This window comes from Globicephala melas, chromosome 8, assembly GCF_963455315.2.
Source record: "Globicephala melas chromosome 8, mGloMel1.2, whole genome shotgun sequence".
In the NCBI taxonomy this organism is placed as follows: domain Eukaryota; kingdom Metazoa; phylum Chordata; class Mammalia; order Artiodactyla; family Delphinidae; genus Globicephala; species Globicephala melas.
Window position 1 is genome coordinate 64,804,577 of NC_083321.1, and position 21,560 is coordinate 64,826,136.

A 21,560-nucleotide genomic window follows, 5' to 3' on the forward strand; every position below is an offset into this window, starting at 1 on the left:
GTAGTGATTACTGTCTATTTTGTTCACTGATGTATTCCAAGCATCTTAACAGATACTAGCCACTCAATATTTGTCAAATGAATAATTAAATGAAACAATGCATGTAAAGTGGCTAGTGCGGTATTTGGCACACAGCAGTTGATAAATGATCCTATAAATGGTCCTGATAAATGGTTTTATTAATACCCACAGTGCCTTTTCACTATGAAGAAGTAGGAATGGAAGAAGTGGGAATTTCATGAGAAGATGAAGGGGACTAAGGACCATAATGTTGTTTCCAAATACTGTAAAGAGTATCACATGTCACCTGCAAAGAAAATAATATGATCCAAGATGTGGAAACTACAGAGAGACATTTTTAAAATTCAGAGAAAGGAGGATTTTTCTAACAACATTGCTCAAAGATGAACTGGTGCTCAAGCAAATGTTGAATTATTATTGGCCAATAAATGAGAGAATTAGGAAATATAATTAAAGGTTATAAATCTATTATTTCATGGATGAAATGATTTGAAAAGAACTTCTTATAAACAGCATATACAGAATAAAATTTTAAATATACAAAATACTGAATTTTGGCCTTGTGATGCTGCTGGCAAAAAATGTAGATGGAAAATGGCAAATACAGTAGATATCAACCTATTTTTCTTGGGTACATGCGATCAAAAAGCATTTGTTTGTGACATAACATATGGCTGAAAAACAAGTGCTGCTGACTTGTTTATTAATGTTGGCAAAGCAGCAGATAGGAGCTACAGAATCCCTTATCCCCCATTCCCCACCCCCCAAGGGAAAACAGGACTGTTTCAAGCCAGCGTCTTCCTTTCTTGTTCTTTTTATCCCACTGGTAACACTGCACTTTGGACTTTCAGAATATTGGCAGTGAGAATGTTCTTGGATTACATGAAATGAACTGATGCATCACTCTTGCCAACTAGGGATGATTTTAGACAAAATGTATGGCATCGATGAGAAAGGAATCTCAGTATCATTTTTATGAAGGATGGTTGGCCTCATATAAAACAGTCCCATCAATCTATTGCCATAAGCTCAGACAGAAAAGAATTAGGTACATAAACTGGCTGTCATAAAATGTAGCCGAGTAGGAGCGAAGTCTGATCACAGAAGGTCAGTTACACATGTTCACAAATAAAGGAAGCATGTTTTCTATAATGAGCCATCAAAAGTTAATAACAAGTGAGTTGGCCTTTTATTTTGGACAGTAATACTGAGAAAGATGCAATGGTTCTGAAGGTTTTCTCTGTTCTTTAAGTTGGCTACCTATTGAGAAAAGATATGTGATAACATGGTAACTTTTTAAAGGTATGAAATGGTGAACTGCATTCCTGTTAAAACTATGGTGTTGACTTGACTGTGATGATTAATTTTATGTGACATCTTGATTGGGCCACAGGGTGACAAAACGTTTGGCCAAACATTATTCTGTCTATGAGGGTGTTTCTGGATGAGATTAACATTAGTATGGGTAGACTGAGTAATGACGTTTATTCTCCCTAAATTGGGTGGGCTCATCCAATCAATTGAAGTCCTGAAAAAGGCTGAGTAAAACTCCTTCATGACTTGCTTGTGTTGAGATATTAGTCTTTTCTGGCCTTCAGACTTGAACTGAAACATTGGCTTTTCTTGGGTCTCAAGCCTGCCAGCTTTCAGACCACAGCTGTAACACTGACTCTCCCGGGTATCTCTCTCCATAGACATACATTACTGTTTCTATTTCTTTGCAGAACCCTAACTAATACGCTGACTCAACAGGATCAGGAAGAAATGAGCTGAGCTGTGCCAATCAAGTGCATTATCCAGATAATGAAAGTCAGTCCCTGCAGAAGTTAATCTTTTAGAAACTGTTCTGGTAACAATGTGAGTGATCAGGCGACGTGATAACACTTTTGCAATAGAAAATAATGAGTCAAATTACGAATGGTTTTACAATTAGTTCTAGAAGCAATTCCTCACGTTCCATCCCCAAAGTCTAAGATTCTATCTTATAAAACAAGCTTACATAGCCATTCTCAAAATCAATTTCAGAAGCAACAGCATAAAGTTTGAAATGTGTTTACCTCCAAGGGAATTATGCAAGAATTTAAAAATCCTTCTCATTTCCTTACAATTAGTTTTTGAGGACTGAAGGACTCATCATTTTCATATGTTGATTCTTGTTATTATCAGTAATCAGCACATGGCATATCTACTTATTTTCCATGATTATTTTCAGGCTCTGGTGTTTTATGATTTTTAAGCTCTACTTCCACTACACAGATTAAGCTTCCAAAGCATCTGTCTTTAGGCACCAAAAGATACCCTTTGATTTTCCCAAATTCCTGACTTTACTTCCATGTGAATTTTCTCCTTGTCACTTACCTGCCCAGAAGCAGAAATTCTCCTGCCAGCCCCAGGCGCCTCATGGCCATCAGCAGACCTCTCACCGTCATGCCCTCGCAGAAGCAGGCCACCACCCGGGCCTTGGGCAGGTGACTCCTGAGCTTCTTCAGCAGTTTATCGAAGCTCTGCTCCCCCGCGTTGCTATAGATTTTGTAAGAGTGAGCGATGCAAATCCCTTCCTTGGCTGACATATCTTTGAACGCTTCCATCCCACTTTCTCCGTAGTTGCCTGTGTGGAAACAGATAAGCAGAGGGGAGAATGTTGGATTCATTGGGTAGAGTTGGAACGCATAAGTGCTGGGAGCATGAAGGTCACCTGGTAGTGTTGGATCTGGAACCTGAAGACCTGAGTGAGGTTTTGCTTTTTCACTGACTTGCTTATCTGGGCAGTTTACAATGAAACTACAGGATACATATATGCATTGATCTTTTAAAACTTTTTCACTCAGAGAGAATATTACAAAAATACAAGCAATTTGGCTCCCCCTTTGACTCAAAAAAACTCATATTCTAATGTGAGATGATGGAAAATATTTATCTGCTATCTTTTCATTCTGTATCACTTCATTTTGTTTCTCATTATATGATCTTCTTACCCCACCGATTCAGATTTTTGTGTTTCAAGACATTATACACAGATGCAATACATATACTTTATATAGTATAGATGTACAAATATCTTAGAGTATTTTATTTTATAGAATATTATCCATATATTTCATAAATAATCATGAGAGTTTGTGGTTTTATCCCAAGTGAAAATTCCAGATCCTTGATTGAGATTTTAGTCTTGTCACAGATAAATGTATTAGCTCATTTAAAACATTTAAAGTTTTATTATATATAACCATTGAAAAATTACCGATATATGGGGGAATAATTCCAAAGTATTTTGCAACGTTTTGGGGTTAAGGACTGATGGTGGTCTTTTAAAATTATGGAACATGGGGATCAATATTGACAATCACTTATAGGCCAGGAAGTGTGTCAAGATTATTATATATGTGACCTCATTTAACTCTCAGAAGAATATATTGAAAAATATATTATGACCTCCTTCTACAGATAAGAAAACAGATGAGGCAGTTAGGTTTACAGTGGCCCAGAGTTAATATCCCCCGTAGGTGGAAAGTTCCATTCCATTCACATCTGCCTAAGAGTGCAGATTCTGCTCCCTCCATTCTTCTACGGCTGACTTTTACGAGACTCAGAAGCCCAATTATATCTGTGTTTCTCTTTCCTATTTAAAGGTCATGATGCTTCAAGTTTAGATATTTTGGGAGCCTTCTGAGGCCCTATGAATTATGACAGGTTCGTTTTCTGAGTTTTCAAACGATTAGGTGGGTAAGGGCGATTGATTTGAGAAATACAGGAGACTATCACAAGACAGCCAAGCTGTGGGATGTAAGTGGCCTAGCAATCAACTAGACCTAGGAAATGGCATTTCATCAGGAGGAGTTAATCTCAAATGAACAAGCAAGTACAAGTCATTCGACTGCATACATTTCACTGTACGATGATAATAGACATAACTTATAAATAACTATACTCATGTAACATTTTGATGTTTGGAAAGTTAGTTCATATATATGAGCTCATGCTACTTACACCAACTCTGTGATACAGGTACTATTATCTTCCCTTCGCAGCTGATAAAACTGACGTTCACATTTAACAAGCAGATGGCAGAGTCTTGATTTGAAAATCTATCCTCTCCCTCCTGGCCCTGTGTGTGCTCCATCTTAGCAGGGGTGCCTTGTTGCAAATGAGAGCCTCAGACTTTGAGGGTGGGTTTTTGTGTAAGTTTATCCTCATGAACAAACTGTAAAGGGCAAAGCAGAACAGGCCAGCTTGAGTCCCAGCCAAAAACACTGGTAGGCCCAGCTGCATCTTTCCCTCTTCTCCAGAATTAAAGCAAAAAGAAACCTCTATGATGACGGCAGGTAGGCGATGTAGTTATTTTGCAATTAACAAAGGTTAAAGGGCTCTTCCTGAAAAATGTGCAAAGGGGCCTAAATTATTAGTCTTACACTAACCTGAGTAATCTATTATTTTCTGATTACTTTTAGCCAACTCTATTTTTCAATTGACTACCCTGCACTTGATGCTTTAATTAACGCTGGGGCATTTGGATAAATAATTTGATATGAGGTGCATAGTGATTGTGATGGCAATAATGAAAATTCTCAGTATATTCATAGTTAAACAACAAAAAATACCTGACAGATTTATAATCTTTAGCACCTCCCCAACAGCCTTGTTTTAACATTTTTTTTTTTGTTTATACAGTAAGTTATATATAGAAGCACCTTGCAATAGAGAACTTTGTTATTAGAGAGATCCGAGCTCTAATGTAGTTTGGGCTGTTCTAAATCTCAGCTTTATCACCGGAAAATCACAGATAACACTGCCTAATATATGGGTATTTTGTATATTATATTTTATGTATGTAAAATATCTTATAGATAGCCTGAACCTAATTAACTGCACATATTGGGGTTATAAAGAATATTCTAGACAAAGTTAAGATGCCCTCTCTTGGAGCAACTAAAACAAATCATGGAGCAAATGGCATTAATACTGAACAATAGACTAAAAAATAAGCTTAAACTAGTGGGGGAAATATGATTTTGTTAGAGCAAAGCCCAAGAATTATTCTTTAAAATTAAAACAGGAAACAGTTGCAATATATGTGTAACATAAAAATTTCTGCAGAATACTAATTTTGAGTTAATAAAAGAAACCCATTCTAAGTTGGGAATTAAAAATGGGAATATGTATTCCAATAAAATTGGGAAGCTTGTAGTGTTTAGATTTTCAGTAGTTGATATAATGACTACATTTTAGAATTGTATATTTAAAAATAAAGGAGAGGGCTTCCCTGGTGGTGCAGTGGTTGAGAGTCCGCCTGCCGATGCAGGGGACACGGGTTCGTGCCCCGGTCCGGGAAGATCCCACATGCCGCGGAGCGGCTGGGCCCGTGAGCCATGGCCGCTGAGCCTGCGCGTCCGGAGCCTGTGCTCCGCAACGGCAGAGGCCACAACAGTGAGAGGCCCGCATAGCGGAAAATAAATAAATAAATAAATAAAGGAGAAACTATAAAAATTTCATAGGCTTCTTGAAGAAAATGAAATAGATTTCAAGCACTGTATAGAATGAGAAAAAAGGTGAGGAAGCAAAGATTTATTTTTCCAACAAGGAAACAAAGGTGATAGAAGAAGGAAGATATGGTGTAAAATATGAAACTAGTCTGTGGCTTCAACTAAGCATCTGGCAAAAGTAAGAAGGAATCTATTAGACATTCTTCTTTAAGTAGCAGAGGGTCTGTGGCTTGGAATTATGAGAAGAAAATGTAATCATAGTCCGACTTGACTCTTAGCTCACACTATTTATAATTGTAATGATGCAAATGTCAATTATTAATTTTCAACTGTATAAGTCCACATATAGGCAAGGTAGAAAACTTATTATGCAATAGAAAATATATGTTACCAACCTTTCCAATGGAAATTACAACAGAGGAAGATTTTAGGTTGAGATGTGGAAGCAGGGAGAGTTGATGAGAAAGGGAAGGTTATTAAAATACTCCACTCACTATTTGGAAGTTAAGATATACAGAAAGCAAGAGAGAGATGATTAACAGAATTATTTGAATCTGAAAAAAAATGAGATTAATCTAATAATACAATTATATTGAGAAGAAATAAGAATATATGTGAATTAAGAGATGTCTACTTTCCATAAATTAAAAAGTAGGCATTAAAAAAGTAAACGTAGGGGCTTCCCTGGTGGCACAGTGGTTGAGAGTCCGCCTGCCGATGCAGGGGACACAGGTTCGTGCCCTGGTCCGGGAAGATCCCACGTGCCGCGGAGCGGCTGGGCCCGTGAGCCATGGCCGCTGAGCCTGCGCTCCCGGAGCCTGTGCTCCGCAACAGGAGAGGCCACAACAGTGAGAGGCCCGCGTACCGCAAAAAAAAAAAAAAAAAAAAAAAAGTAAGCATATATTCATACTACTTAGAAATATGAAAGTGAAAACCAGAAAAGAAAAACGTAAAGTGCTCTTTCTTACTTTAAGCCATTCTGAATGACATGATTTTGAAAAATATTAAAGTACAAGTTTGATGAAAAAATTTTAAATAACAGACTTAAAAGTTATTGAAATTGCAGAGAGATATGGAACATTTAAAATGGAATGCCAAGTGAACATTACTGAAAAAAGAAATTCAGCATGCTGATAGTGAGGATAAAATTTTCCTGTAATTTCCTTAAATCAAATGTAAGAGTAAATATTAATTTATAACTTTTAGATATCTTTGTATATTTCTGGTGGGATATACTCACATGCAATTATTAAAATACACTCTCTATAATGAAAATAACTTGAGAACTTGGGGGTAGCTAATTTTGTAAATAGAATTATTATAGAGCAAAATTGATCAGAATCAAATTTTATCTCAATTGCTTAGCTATCACTTTGTTTTGGTTCTATGTTTCTATCACATCAGTTAGATTTGGCTACATTGTACGCATTTTATTTTCCATTTCAACCACAGAATGAGAGCCTAATGGATAAAAATGTAAAATAGGATCAAGGTTATTTTTTTTCTTATATCATGAAAGATACCAAACCTGAAGCCATGGCAGAATGCTTAATTCACATTTATTCTAAGAGCAGATGCTCTACTTAAAATCATATTAGTCATTTCTAGTATGCCAGAAAGACTTTACAGTTGAGATGGTTTTCAACAAGATGTCACATCTAAATTAAAATAGAAAAGTCCAGTTAATTTTCCTTCCTCCTGTCAGATCACCTTCTACTTACTGTTCCTTTAATATCAAGCTCAAGGAATTCCTCTGCAAAGTCTGCCCAACCTATGTATCCCTTCCTACGTTCCTCATTTGATCTTACAATAGAAAATCGTCTTTACTTGTGTCTGCTCCTTTAAGACTGTATACCTTTGGGACATAAATTTTATTCTCTTGTGTATTCTTAATTCCTCAAAGGGGCCTAGAAGATAACTAACACAAGTTGAGTAAAACAATAATTTCTTGTGTATTCTTAATTCCTCAAAGGGGCCTAGAAGATAACTAACACAAGTTGAGTAAAAAAATAAGTGAATGAATGAGTGGTACAAAGTAATCAGCACCAAGTGGGAATTTGCCAGATGAAAATATTTGTGCAATTAATTATCCTACCTCTCATCAGAATTGCAACATTTGTGTCTAGAATGTATCACTCTATTGAGTGATTATGTAATATTATTCCACTTAAAATCTGAAGGACAGAATTGTACAATAGTCAAAACAGTCAGAACATCTAGATTTTTTCCCAATGGCTTCAGTGTTCCCCTGGATAATAAGAGATTCTAATATTTTAACCTCAAATGCTATTTAAAGCTAGCTGCTTTCACTAGTACTATTTGACCTGTATTATGTCAGCTGGGATCTGGAAGCATCTGACTCCATTTGTGCCTACAAAGTACACAATGCAAACAAGACTTGCTAAAGAATAACTTTAAATCTTTCTTCTAACCTAAGAGAGATTCTTTGCACTTTATGTTTAAAGGCACAGGCATGGAACAATCCTTTAGTATGCAATGCATAACCATAGACCACTGCTATTTCAGGTGGTACCACTTCACTTTCAGTAGATACTGTGCTACTGTGGCTTAAACATACTTCTGGATAAAGATAATAAAGAATGGCAACATAGATAGGCTACATCTGGTAAATGAGGTATTTTTCTTGCAAAGTATCTATTGGAGATATGGCTCAAATTTATAAATATGTGTGTTGAAGAAACTGTAAGAATAAAAATTAAATTAATAGAATCATACTAAAAAGATAACAAATAATTTTCCTTTCTCTGACATTCGTTTCCTTTTTTCCATTGTACTCTTACTTCTCCCACCATAATCAGACCCTCATTATTCCCTTCATAGCAACTTACTTGGGAACATACCTCTTATCATCTCCTATGTCTCATTTTGAGGGGGGGGGTCTTACTTCTTATTATGCTCTTTCATGTGTAGCTCAGATGGCTCACATGTCCCCACTTATTTACTTTTATTCATGATGTTCTTTCTACTTGGAATACCCTTTTCCCATTTCTTTATGTTGAAATCTTACCCATTCTTTCTGGTTCAACTCAATTGCCCAGACTGTATGTAACTTACTTAGGATATAGACCACATCTTCTCCATAGCGCCACCTAGCGATGCTTGTGGAACTAAACTGACATACTCCACCATGCTTTACAAGGATTAATTAATTACGTACAGGTATGATACTAGGCACGTGGTAGACTCTAGATATTTACACATTTTAGCCTAAGTGATCTATTTTATAATACTGAAGAGCATAATTTTTGTTACTTATAATTGCTAGAAAAGTTTATAATTGTAGTTCCTTCACTTTTTTTTTTTTTAACCATGCAGGATCTTAGTTCCTCCACCAGGGATCAAACCCACGCCCCCTGCAGTGGAAGCGCAGAGTCTTAACCTCTTAACCACCGGACCGTCAGGGAAGTCCCTCCTTCACCTTTATGACAAGGCTGATCATACTAATGATTTATTTGATATTGAGAATTTGATTAAAACTATAACCCATGATATTATTTTTTTTTTTTCCTTAGGAAAACATAATCCACTTCATATAATGTGTTTCATTAGGGGACTTCTAAGGAGATTTCCCAGAGTCAGATAATGAGTTATGGTGCTAAGTATGATAATGTATTAGACTTAATTTGAAATATAAATTCTGTATTCTATATTCTGTACATATATTTATCTTACTTGCTTTATATATTTATTTATTATATTTCGGATATATTTGTATATGCTATTTTCCAAAACTGTAAGCCCCTTGAGAGTACCAGATGCACTTATTTAATTATGTATCATCACATAATAGTTATTCAGGGATTTCTTGAATAGAAAATATGGTACAGAAAGATAAGGGTAAAATTTTGGAAGAGTTAATTTATTTGTTCAAATACAATCATCAAGTGGATGCTAAAAAAATGTAAAAACTACTCTTTCAGAAAGTATTCACTTTAGGAAATTTAATTCTCTTAAAAAAAAGCTATTGAGCTTGGCCTTCCATATTAGAGCTTTTTTCCCTTTTATTTGACCCAAACTGTCTTTTTTTTTCAAAAAGGAGATTAAGATTCTCAATATAAATAATAATTTATAAATACATTCCAAATGGCTTTTACTCCTAATATCCTGTTGCTATTATAAACAGTGTATTTTGTTGACAACTACTAGTGAAGAAAAATGCTGCCATTTCTCATTGGAGTTACTGCCTGGCATGATACCATCCCCCTAAAATATGTGTGGGTAGGATTAATCAGTCAGTGTAATCACCACTTCCCATCCTTTCATGGGGCCATAAACGTTCATCAAGGGATCTTAGCCAAAACTGCCCATATTGAGTGTGCTGTATCTTAGTCAATCTAGTGGTTAGTTAAACAGCCAGGAGGGAGAAAACCCAGAGAGAGAAACACATCTTCTTATTTTATTACTATCTCTTTATAAAGATGTTTCCCTTTTCAAAAATGTATGTCTTTTCCCAATATAGCCACATGTACAATGAGTATGGCAATTTCAAACTCTATATTGCATTCATTTGTTTACATTTACTTCCTGGCACTAGACAACAAAGTTCTTCAATGTAGGTGTTTCTATCCTCACAACAAAACTATATATAAATATATCATATACTCTCATCAAGACTCCACTCCATTATGGCAAATGCCTTTGCCATGAAAATCTTTGCTAACAAACAGATTTCCAAGTTTTGGTTCCTTTTTTTTTTTTTTTTTTTCCCCAAATCTTACCCTTGAGTTTTTCTATGACATGACCCACATAGCAGAGTACTCAGTGTGAGGCAGGACATTATTGAATCTCATCCGGGGTGTTTTATTATTGGAAGTACTAGAAGGATTTCATTTAGCGAATTCACTTTAGGCATTACACCAGGCATGGAGTATGTAAGCAACATTCAATCAACACTCCAATAGTGAATTCAGAAAAATAAAGCTAGTAGAGCATAACTTAGTAACTTAGATTTTGGACTACATATAAAAATATTATTTATGGGAATACTAACCGGGGATATAAGATATTGTCAGAAAAGTAAGCACCAAGTGCATTACTGAGTGGTATACTATGTTGCTGAATTTTTCTTTTGGCTACCAGGAATGGGGCTAGAAAAAGAAGTCTGATCTTCAGAGCAAAGGTACAAGTTGACCATTCAAATTCATACATGGCAGATAACATGAAATCAAATCAATGAAGTAAAAATATATGAGAGTTATAACTGTCACCCATGTTGATTACAGCAAGTATGAGTGTCATCTTTGGTTCTGTAATGTAGGTTGCTGAACCTTGGAATCAAAAGTTGTGATATCTAGTCCCTCCAATAACTCTAGTTCATACAATTGGGTTGAACTGAGATAGACAAAACTGAAAGAGAAATAAGTTTTGAGAAAAAATCAAGTTTTAGAATTTATTTTTAATTTACTTTTAAATTTCTGCCAAGTAGAAATGCCAAATCGGAAATTGAATAAGGACATTCTGGCTCAGAAAATAGAAGTTAAAATTGGAACTATTTGGGATCATCAGAATATGGATAGCAACAGTAATAGATCAAAGTGTAGGATGTGAAAGAAGAGAGCTCTGATTATACCCTAAAGAATTCAAATATTTATGCATTAATTGAGAAGGCAAAGCTGACAAAGACAATGGAGAAGAAGAAACCAAGAGAACGTATTGTTATGGGAACGAAAATAACAACGTGCTTTTACTTTCTTTTGGACATAAACAGTGTGACTATTAAAAAATCCACTGATTTTGGCAACACAGTCAAAGCCATAAAGGAGTAAGCAGTGTGTAATAGGAGTCAGAGAGTGAAGACAGTAGATTTGTACAACTTATTTTGAGAGTTGTTTGGCAGTGAAGAAGAGCCAAGAAGTATGATGGTAATTGGAAGAGAATGTGGAAATCAAAGGAGGGATTTTGTTTGCTTATTTCTAGAGAGGGGCACCTTAGGGAAAGTGCTTAGACCAGAACATGGGGCAGAGTAAGCACTCACAGTACCTGATAGTTTTAATCACCATCATCATCATCAACAACATTTATCTAGATCTTGTGGAATTAACTGGTAAAAGGTTAATAATATGTACCAAGTACTGTACTAGTCACTTCAAATAAAAATAGTCATAATAGTAACTCTTACTATTATTATTTAAACCAACCAATCCTATGAGGTAGCTAATATTTTCCACATTTATAAACAGAGAGTTTATGCTGAGAGATTTGCCAAATAATTGATAGCTAGTGAGCAGAAGAGCTGAAATTTCATCTTTCATCTGTTAAATTTCAAAGCCCATGCTCTTTTCCTACAGTAGATTATTACCTTTGAAGCACTGAGAGAGAATTGCCCAATTTAGTTCTGTGGTTCTTCCAAAGGTGCTCACCCACCACTAAGTATTTCATTTGAATCCAATGCCAGATACTACCAAATTGAATTCATCTAAGCAAACATAGTTTTTAACAAATAAGTTTTTTGCCCAATTACTAGAAATATTATAGACACGTGTGGTTTAGCACTAAATGATCCAATCCATATCATTACTGAGAATTGACATTTAAACATCAGAGTCTTCCTACAAAATATACAATGCTTAACTGTAGCTTATCTATAGACAAAGACCTGTCAAATAAGAGGAGGCTTTCAGAAACAGACACGCCATACACCTGTTACTAATTACCTAAATCTTCGCTGTGGAGGGAGGAAGGACTTCAGAGGGACAGCGGGAATGGAAAAGCTTGATTTTTATATTTAAAATTATACAGTATTTTAATTATTAAAATACTTGTTACTATAGCTTAAATTGAGATCTGCAAAGTGAAAACATATCACTTTATTAATTTTCTAAAAAAAATGGTGTTTTTGCCTTGATTCTTTCTGGCTATTCTTCCTAAAGGAAAATAAAAAGTTGAGACAGAAGCTATGACCCAAATTCCCACTCTAACCTTCCAGGATTCAACTTCCTCTGCTTTCTTTGTAAGCTGTCAACTTCAGAGCTGAAACCTGCTGCAGTGCATGTCTCATTAAGAGAGATTCCATTTCCACAGAAAGGACAAATCTCTGTATGGAACTGTGTGTCAACGGGTCGGGTAGGTTGGTGAGTTTTTCACTGCGCCTCTGTTCTATCTCACTAGTCACCTCTGATCCTCGATTCTAACTGGATCTAATGACAACACAGAAATTCACTCATCACCAGCTGAAAGCAGAAAATCCTTTGCCGCACAGCCAAAACCGCTCACACTTGACAGCCTTTGCTCAAAAGAAGTAACTTCTTTGACAGCAGCTCGTGGCCTCTGCCACAACCTTCTCCAGTTGAGATCTGCACTGTGTGCGTTCTGTGGTTGCTAGAATCCCTCTGGAAGAACTCAGTGACTACCACAGTACTGAGAGGAGGAACTCATTTTGGAAATATCTGTCTGGACCATCATTCACTGGAGGATTCAGAAATGAGTAGAAGGAACTGAAGTGTAGTGTAATGGCTGTGCTGTTGTTACTGTTGCCAAATTCTGAGCTCCATTCAGGAGGGGGTCATCCATGCTGTGTTCTAGGATTATGGCCTTAGTGACTGTCATCTGTAGATAAGACCTCTGCTGTCCAATATGGCAGCCATTGGCCATATGTGGCAAATAAGCATTTGACATGTAGCTAATTCAAACTGAGACACTGTCGGCATAAAAACAAAATAGATTTCTAAGACAGTATGAAAAAAACAATGTAAAATATCCCATTAATATTTGATAATATTGATTATGTGTTGAAATGACAAAGTTTTGGATGTACTGGGGTAAATTAAATGTGGCTTAAAAATTAATTTCACTTCTTTCTTTTTACCCTTTCTTAAAATCACACACATGGCTAGAATTATATCTTTATTAGAGAGTACTGAATTATACATATAAAGAGAAGATTTATATCCTATACATTTCAGGGTAGAATGTAAACTTCTTAGGACACTCTATGACATCCAGGACTTTTATTATCTATCATCTAGGCTCTTTCTCCAGCCTCACTGCTTGTCTTTTCTTTATGTATTGAATACATGGCACATTCTTCAGCCATACCAAAGAATATATAGACCACCAAATACACCATGCTTTTTCACATCTCTAAATTTCACAACACTCCTTGTTCTTGAGATGTTCTTCTGTTTAATTCCTGCTCATACTTCGAGACTCAGCGGAAAAGTGACAGAATTCTCTAGCGCCCTAATTCAAAGTAGATATCCTCTACTGTTCTCTCATTGCCAACCCTCACTTCGACGTCACAAGATTTTTCATGTTTTATTGTAATTATTTATTAGTTTGACTTTCTACGAGGCTGTGAGCTAATCAACAAAAGGGATCACATCTTAATGAATTACCCTTTTTTCTCCAGAGCCTTGGTGGCCTAAGTATTTGTTGAATAAATGCACTTTAGAAGATGAGTACTGACTTTTTCCACCAGCTTTATAAAGATATAATTGACATATAACATTGTGTAAATTTAAGGTACAAATGTGATGATTTGATATACATATTTATTGTGAAATTATTACCACAGTGAGGTTAGCAAACCTATCCGTCACTTCACATAGTTATCTGTTTATTTTTGGTGAGAATATTTATGATCTACTCTCTTCGCAACTTTCATGTGTACAATACAGTACTGTTAACTACAGTCATTGTGTTGTATATGATATTCTTAGAACTTATTAATCTTATAAGATGAAGTTTGTATGTTTTGACCAACAACTCCCCATTTTCCCCACGTTCCCAGCCCTGGGCAACTCCCCAATTTACTCTTTGTGTCTATAAGCTTGGCTTTTTTATTCCACAAAGAAGTGAGATCATACGTATTTGTGTTTTTCTGCTTGACTTATTTCACTTAGCATAGCCCTCAAGGTTCATTGACTTGTCATTCATAAATTATTATTGAGCAGTGACTATGAATAGCTGTGCAAAGAAGCTCTGGTATGGAAGCTACTCTGCATTCATTGTGACCCAAAAGGGCTAGAACTGGACTTAGATAAGACCTGAGGAAGGGCAGCACAGTTTAGTAACCTGTGCCTTGGACAGAGTGAGGAGATAGTGTTTGAAATCTTGTTCTTCAACTTATCACCTGCATGGTCTCTGTGAATTTGTCTCTTTATCTATAATATAATATACACAGGATCCACAAAGTGGGATTTTAGAGCTGCCTCCTACATTGTTTTATTAAGTTGTAATAATTATAGAATTTTAGCCATTTTATTCATTTTTCTTACAGGTGCTTGCTCAAATTTCAATTTTCTGTTTCTCAATATATACTCCATTTCAAATTCCATTTTCCGTTTCTCAATATACATTCCATTCCCAATTTCATCGCTGAATCTTGTGGATAATTCCCAAGCTAAGTTTTCTTTGTAAAATTAAATATGTTTCAAGAGTCAGAAATTCTACTTAATGCAGAGTTACTGGAAAGGTGTTAGGTAACATTATGAAAACTAGTCTTCACTAAAGTGGGAAATTCTGCTACTTATGTAACTATTCCTCATTCAGTCATCTGTTCCACCTAATTTCTCAGACATTATATTAAGTATCAGCTGGTCTTTTGAGATATTCCACCCTTTGTAAGATCTGCTTATTCTGATCAAGATTTTATTTTCCTCCTCCAGTTACTCATGTCCATTTGTTAAAAGATTGCGATAATGGCAATAACTTTCCACCAGACACAAGACATGCATTTTGACCATATGTATCAAGCCAAAGAGAACAAAACTCACTAAATATATTTCTAAAAGAATTAAAAATTTTACTGATAATAATTGGAACCCTGTGGGGAAGAAATGTACAGTTCCTTGTTAATTAGAGTCACCAATTATTGCTTTGTTTTGTTTGTTTGCTTTTTTTTTTTTTTTTTTTTGCGGTACGCGGGCCTCTCACTGTTGTGGCCTCTCCCGTTGTGGAGCACAGGCTCCGGACGTGCAGGCTCAGCGGCCATGGCTCACGGGCCCAGCCGCTCCGCGGCATGTGGGATCTTCCCGGACCGGGGCACAAACCTGTGTCCCCTGCATCGGCAGGCGGACTCTCAACCACTGCGCCACCAGGGAAGCCCTTTTTTTTTTTTTTTTTTTAAATACCAAAAATTCCCAAGGAGTATCTGTTCTAAAGCAAGGGCAAAAATTTCCTGGCCTGGGTCCACAAGGGTTGTGATTTTAGCTCTCTTCTAGAAAGAAGCCCAATTTCAAGCATTTGTATGTTGACTCCAGGGTTTTATATACTGATAAATGCTACTAAAACTCTTGCTTAATCTGAGGAAAAAAGGGGGTAGTTGGAGGAAGATTGACCAGTTTACTAGTTTCCTAATCTTAGGCAGTTTCCATTGATCCCAGATTCAATACCTTTAAGAGGAATCCCACTCAATGTCCAAGAATTTATTGAAATGAATAAAAAAATAAAAACTATATAAGGCTGGAGGAGGGGGCAGGTACATAAATAAATATGTCAGTTAATATAACATTAATAAGCATATAGAGGGGGCCGATATAAGAATGTCTGTATATATATAAAGATAGGCATTTTTATATATGTTTGTATATGTATGACAGATATTCATATCCATATATGATATACACACACACGTACATATGTATACATATATATGTATATAACATAATAAAGGTACAAAGTACTGGTTGGACATCAGTGTTAGAATTCAAAGGAAGGAAAAATTGCTTCTAATTGGACACAGGTGATGAGACCTACATACTACACATTCTTTTACACCTTCTGTTTCCCTCTTCAATGATGTCTGGGTAATTTTAATTTTTATATTTGAATGGCAAATAGCTTAGTTATGCCCTATTTCAAAGGGCTAGTTTAGTCAAGTGAAGTAGATGTTATCAAGCTTTTCTCCACCTGCCCCACATGATTATGACAAGTTATCTTAGCCTCGGTCCTGCATAACGCAAGGCTGAGGGAAACAAAGAGTGAGAGGGAAGGAGAGGAAGCTAATACAAGAGTGGGTCACTGAGGCTGTTTGCTCATTTCGTGGGACCATCTTTCAGAGGTCATAAAGACTGATTCTCAAGGCTGTGTTCAGGAGGAAGGGAGAAGAATATGTCCTCAGTCTCTTACTTGCCAATGGTTAAAGACTGCCTCCACAGGGCATTATTTCCCATATTCTTTCTTATCATGAATTGGCTCCACGCTGCCTTAGCAAGGTAGCGCCTCAGGAGATAGTCAGAGGTGGGTACAGCAGACAGGAGGCAAGGCACTACTGAGCTGCACCCATGTGCAATTATTTCAAGTCCACGTAAAGTTGGTCACTGCATCATTGGCCCAGAGTAAAACAAAGAACAAAGAGCTAGAAATCAGCGAAGTCAAGATGTGAAGTGATATCTTAAGTGACATCTGATACAGGAGAGGGAAAACACTGGTGTTATTTAAACTATTTGCAAATGCCTCTGTTTCTTAGCTTTTGACAAGGAGTTTACTTGACTCCCATGATATGAAGGACATCTGGTGGTAAATGTTTAACGACTACCTCTCTGGAGAGGGTGTATGTGTGTGTGTGTGTGTGTGTGTTACGAATTTTACTGATTATAAAATAAAGTAGCTTACAATTTAGAAATAACAAAATATACAATCCTCTTTATTATAAAATGCCTTCACTGAATTTTGCCAAAATCTTCTGTCAGTAGCCAATGTATGGTTACAATCGACTAATCAGTGTATTTCTGACATGAATGGTGACTGAGATTTTTATATATGTTAAGATGTTTGATGAAAGTGAAACCAAATAAGTTGTATGTCAGAACTTGGCTCACCAATCAATGATACAAGTAACTCCTTCGCTAAACTGAAAAATAGTTTCAAAAACTAGAATATTCCTTTATATTCTTATATTGTGCTATTCCCAAGATGGTTACAGACATGACACACTTCTACGTTTAATCTGAATTAACATTTTCTTCATCACTTTCTTAAGTCTAGACAATAAAAATCAAGTCTTGATTTTTAGCGTGCCCATTTCCATGGTGTAAATATTCCCACTATGACTAATTTCAAGCTACCAATGGTAGGTGACTGAACATGGAGCTGGAAAAAGATGCACAATGGCATACCAATATATAGTCTATTGACCATATAAATACTATGGCTGTAAATAGCTTAAAGAGTACAGAAGACAGTAAAATGTGGTCAGATCATTAGTAATAATGTTTTTAATTAGAATTTTCTGATATTTTACTTCTTTAAAATAATTTATGTAATATAACTTAATGTTTAATAATGGCCATGCTTAACAAAAGGCTACTGCAAATTTAACAATTCTCTTATGCATATTTCCACAAGTTATTGCCAGCACCAACACTGGACTATGCCAATAGAATCTCCTAAGATTCTGCTAGCCAATATCTGTCATATTTTCAGTTACTCTAGGGCTTTTAAAGGGCCACTGTGCTTACAGTGGCAATAATAGAGACTTCCTTTGTAAAAAGATCCAGTACAATAAAGGTGAAAGTCTGATGGTGGAGAGAAGAAGATTATATCACTTCTGACTGAATATGTCAGGAGAATGCCTGTGCATAAAGTAGAATTTTAAGTTTGGCCTTGCAAAAGGAGTGGATTTTGGCAGTCAGGAGATGGCATTCCAGATGGAGCACACAGAATGACACAGGCAGGCTGAGGTGGGTAAATGTGTGGTGAAGATCCAGTCTTCCCACTGCGGAGGCTATAAGAAGGGAGGACCAGAAGTAGGCTAGGATCGCAATGGGGAAGACCCTATTTTATAAGATAAAGAGGTACATTAGAAGGGGTTTGTGAAAGTAGTGACATTACGTGAACGGCGCTTAAGAAAGAGTATTCTAGCAATAATGAGACAAGAGAGTGGAGTGATGGTCCAGAGAGAAACAACAGAGTTTTATAATTACAAATTTAGTAGTAATAAGGGACTGAATTAGGATAGGGACAATGGAAGCAAAGACATGATAGTATGCAGGGCCACTCGGTAATATTGCTCAGAGAGTATTGACATTCACATGGAACACAAAGTGAATGATGGTCTTTGGAATTATGCTTTGTGGTCTTTAAGACAAAACACTGACACATTATTACTTCATGTGAGATTAGATAAGAGAGAAAGCAGGAAGCTTAGTTTGGAGGTTAATGAGGCAGTCCAGGTGAGAAACGATGGTAACTTGAAAGTGGTGGCAGTGGACATTACATCCTACACGGACTGTTCAGTTTTGGTCATGATCCCAGAGCACTGTTTGCCCTTGTTATGGGTCGAATTGTGGCTTCCCAAAGTTTATATGTTGAAATTCTAACCCCCAGTGCCTCAGAATGTTACTGCATTTGGAGATAGGACCTTTGAAGAGGCAATTAAGGTAAAATGAGGTCATGTGGATGGATGGTCCCAAATCCATTATAACCAGTATTCTTTTAAGAAGAGGAGATCAGGACATAGACATGCACAGAGGGAAGAACATGTGAGGACATGGGGAGAAGATAGGCATCCACAAGTCAAGGAGTAAGGTCCTAAGAAGGAACCAACCCTGCTAACACACTGATCTTAGATTTCTAGTCTCCAGAACTCCGAGGAAATAAATTTCTGTTATTTAAGCCACCCAGTTTATAGTTCTTTGTTGTGGTTGTCCTAGCAAATTAATACAGCCCTCTGAAGCTTACCAAAACTTCCAGTCATGAAAGGTACCCAAATTCTTAGGCAAGATAAAAATGACTATAATTTTGTTGTCAGAGGCATCATAGTATCTGGAAAAGACACTGGCCTTTGCAATATAGATGGAATTTGAATCTTGCATCTGCAGATTCCTGGATAGATGAGCCCAGACAACTCAGAGTGTATGAGCCCAGAGCATAGCAAAGATTTCCTTCTTTTTCTATGCTCTGGAATAATTAAAGTAACATTGAGGTTTTCTGATCTTTAAAAGTTGGTTAGCATTCCCCTGTGAAATTATCTGGCCTGGTGCTTTTCTGTAGTGGAACTTTTAAACTTCTTTATTTCCTCTATGACCCTTGTTCTATTTAGACTTGCTGTTTCTCTGAGCTTCAGTTTTTAAAGTCACATCAGATGTGGTAGGACAACCACCAGCCCAATGTCTGGCCCAAAAATAGGTACTCAACAAAAGTTACTTCCGGTCCTAGCTCTTTCTTAGTTTTTTTGTTTTTTGTTTGTTTGTTTTTTGTTCCTAATAGGCAGTCACAAACAGGCCTTAAGAAAATGGCACCAAAGTTAGATTAAGTTTAAGTCCCATTTGAATTAATCAAACCTGGCTCAAATCCTGGCTCCGTCTCTCATTTATTTCAGTACTTGGGCAAGTTGCTTAGTCTTTCTAAGCCTTTGTTAACTTATCTATAAAATTCTTATACAGTGGTTATAAGGATTAAATGTGATTTTGCATGTGAAATTCTAAGAACAAAGTTTGGCACATTAAAAAAGCCTCAACAAGGGCTTCCCTGGTGGCACAGTGGTTGAGAATCCGCCTGCCGATGCAGGGGACACGGGTTCGTGCCCCAGTCCGGGAAGATCCCACATGCCGCAGAGCGGCTGGGCCCATGAGCCATGGCCGCTGGGCCTGCGCATCCGGAGCCTGTGCTCCGCAACAGGAGAGGCCACAACAGTGAGAGGCCCGCGTACCAAAAAAAAAAAAAAAAGCCTCAACAAGTATTGCTATTATTAATCATACACAGTTTTATAAGTTCTTTTTCTATAAGTTCTGTTTTTTTACATGCTAGTATTTGCCATCACTGTCTATGACCAGCTCCTCTTAATAGAAACTCTCCCTGTGTTGTTGCCTCTATTCTCAATTCTTCAGCTCCCAATTTATACCTCCAGTTAGATACCTGGAAAATGTTCATTCAACTATTGCCAAGCATTCTTCCAAGAAATGTAAAACTAAAGCTGCTCGTTAGATAGGGTGGTACACTGAGTGTTCAGTAGTACTGCTACAAAGTAACATTTTAATGTTTCTTAAGAACATAATCCCTATTGCCCATGTAGGCACCTCAAAGAGCAAATTAGAACAGTCAACAGGGAACTTAATAGCTAAAGCATCTCGACTGGATTTACCCAGTGTTTTAATAAAATCACTCATGGTCCAATTCTCTTGTCCTCATTTCGCTGCTAATGAAATCCCAGGATAGTACCAAAGTGTTGGCTTCTTTCACTCAGTTGCACTAATGTCTGCTCTTTTCCCCACACTCTAATCCTTTAATCATACCTTTGGGATACTACAGTGTAGTAAACCATTTGGGAATACCTAACACACAGGAATAGCAAATTACTCTCTGAAGCATATAGAGGCCGCCAGCGTGGCTTATTTCCTCTCTGTCCCTCAAGATAACTTTGAAACTTCCCAGGCCTCCAGGCAGCATTTCTGGCTGAGAAAAATCCCTGATAGGGGAGTCCTTTCTATTCCTAATGTTTCATTGAAAAAGTGAGTCAGTTTTAGAAATAATCCTAGGATTCATGACTATGTTGGGTCATGAACTCATGGAATTGTAGGCCAGCTATGAAGAAAAGGAAATGACCATGGTCATGTTTTAAGTTTAATAAGAACCTAATCTTGTTGCTACAAACATGGTATCTGTCCAGCTTCCAAGAAGCGCCTTAGTGCCACGTCTGTGCATAGTCCCTTTTCCTGGCAATAGATTCCCCTGCCTCTCTGTTTATTTGAGATAAGTACACAGTCTACTTTACACTTACAGCTCTTCAGCCCCCTGGCCTCGGTGATTAGCCTAAAGGGGTGAAATGTTACCTAAACTGTTTTTTTTTTTTGGTTGTATTTTTTTTTTAATTCAAGCTAATACAGGGAATCTCTTTATTCTCTGCAAAAATGTGAGCCAAGAGTAGTCAGCACCTATGGTTCTAGACTCATGAAAAAATGAAAAGAAAGAACAATGCCCCCATGAAAAGGAGAGGAATTAAGAGGTGAAGGGAACGGATCTGTCTATATTGGGCTCCTGGTTGTATTTGTTAGTTTCTCCTACTACATTCCTGGCTTTCACCATTACTTAAATAAATTCCCATTATTGGTTAAGCTAGTTTGACTTCAATTCCAATCTGTTTATAATGATAGTGTCCTA

At 36.8% G+C, this 21,560-nt stretch overlaps 1 protein-coding gene across 6 annotated transcripts in view; it reads right to left on the reverse strand.

The window, feature by feature from the left end:
- The window catches only part of GRM5 (glutamate metabotropic receptor 5), a 549,516-nt gene that overhangs the window by 334,772 nt on the left and 193,184 nt on the right, over positions 1-21,560 (reverse strand). For all 6 annotated transcript variants that reach the window (XM_030835853.2, XM_060303882.1, XM_060303883.1 and 3 more), the window contains one exon: positions 2,380-2,629. In XM_030835853.2, the coding sequence (XP_030691713.1) occupies positions 2,380-2,629 (250 nt within the window). The remainder of the gene's footprint in view (positions 1-2,379; positions 2,630-21,560) is intronic.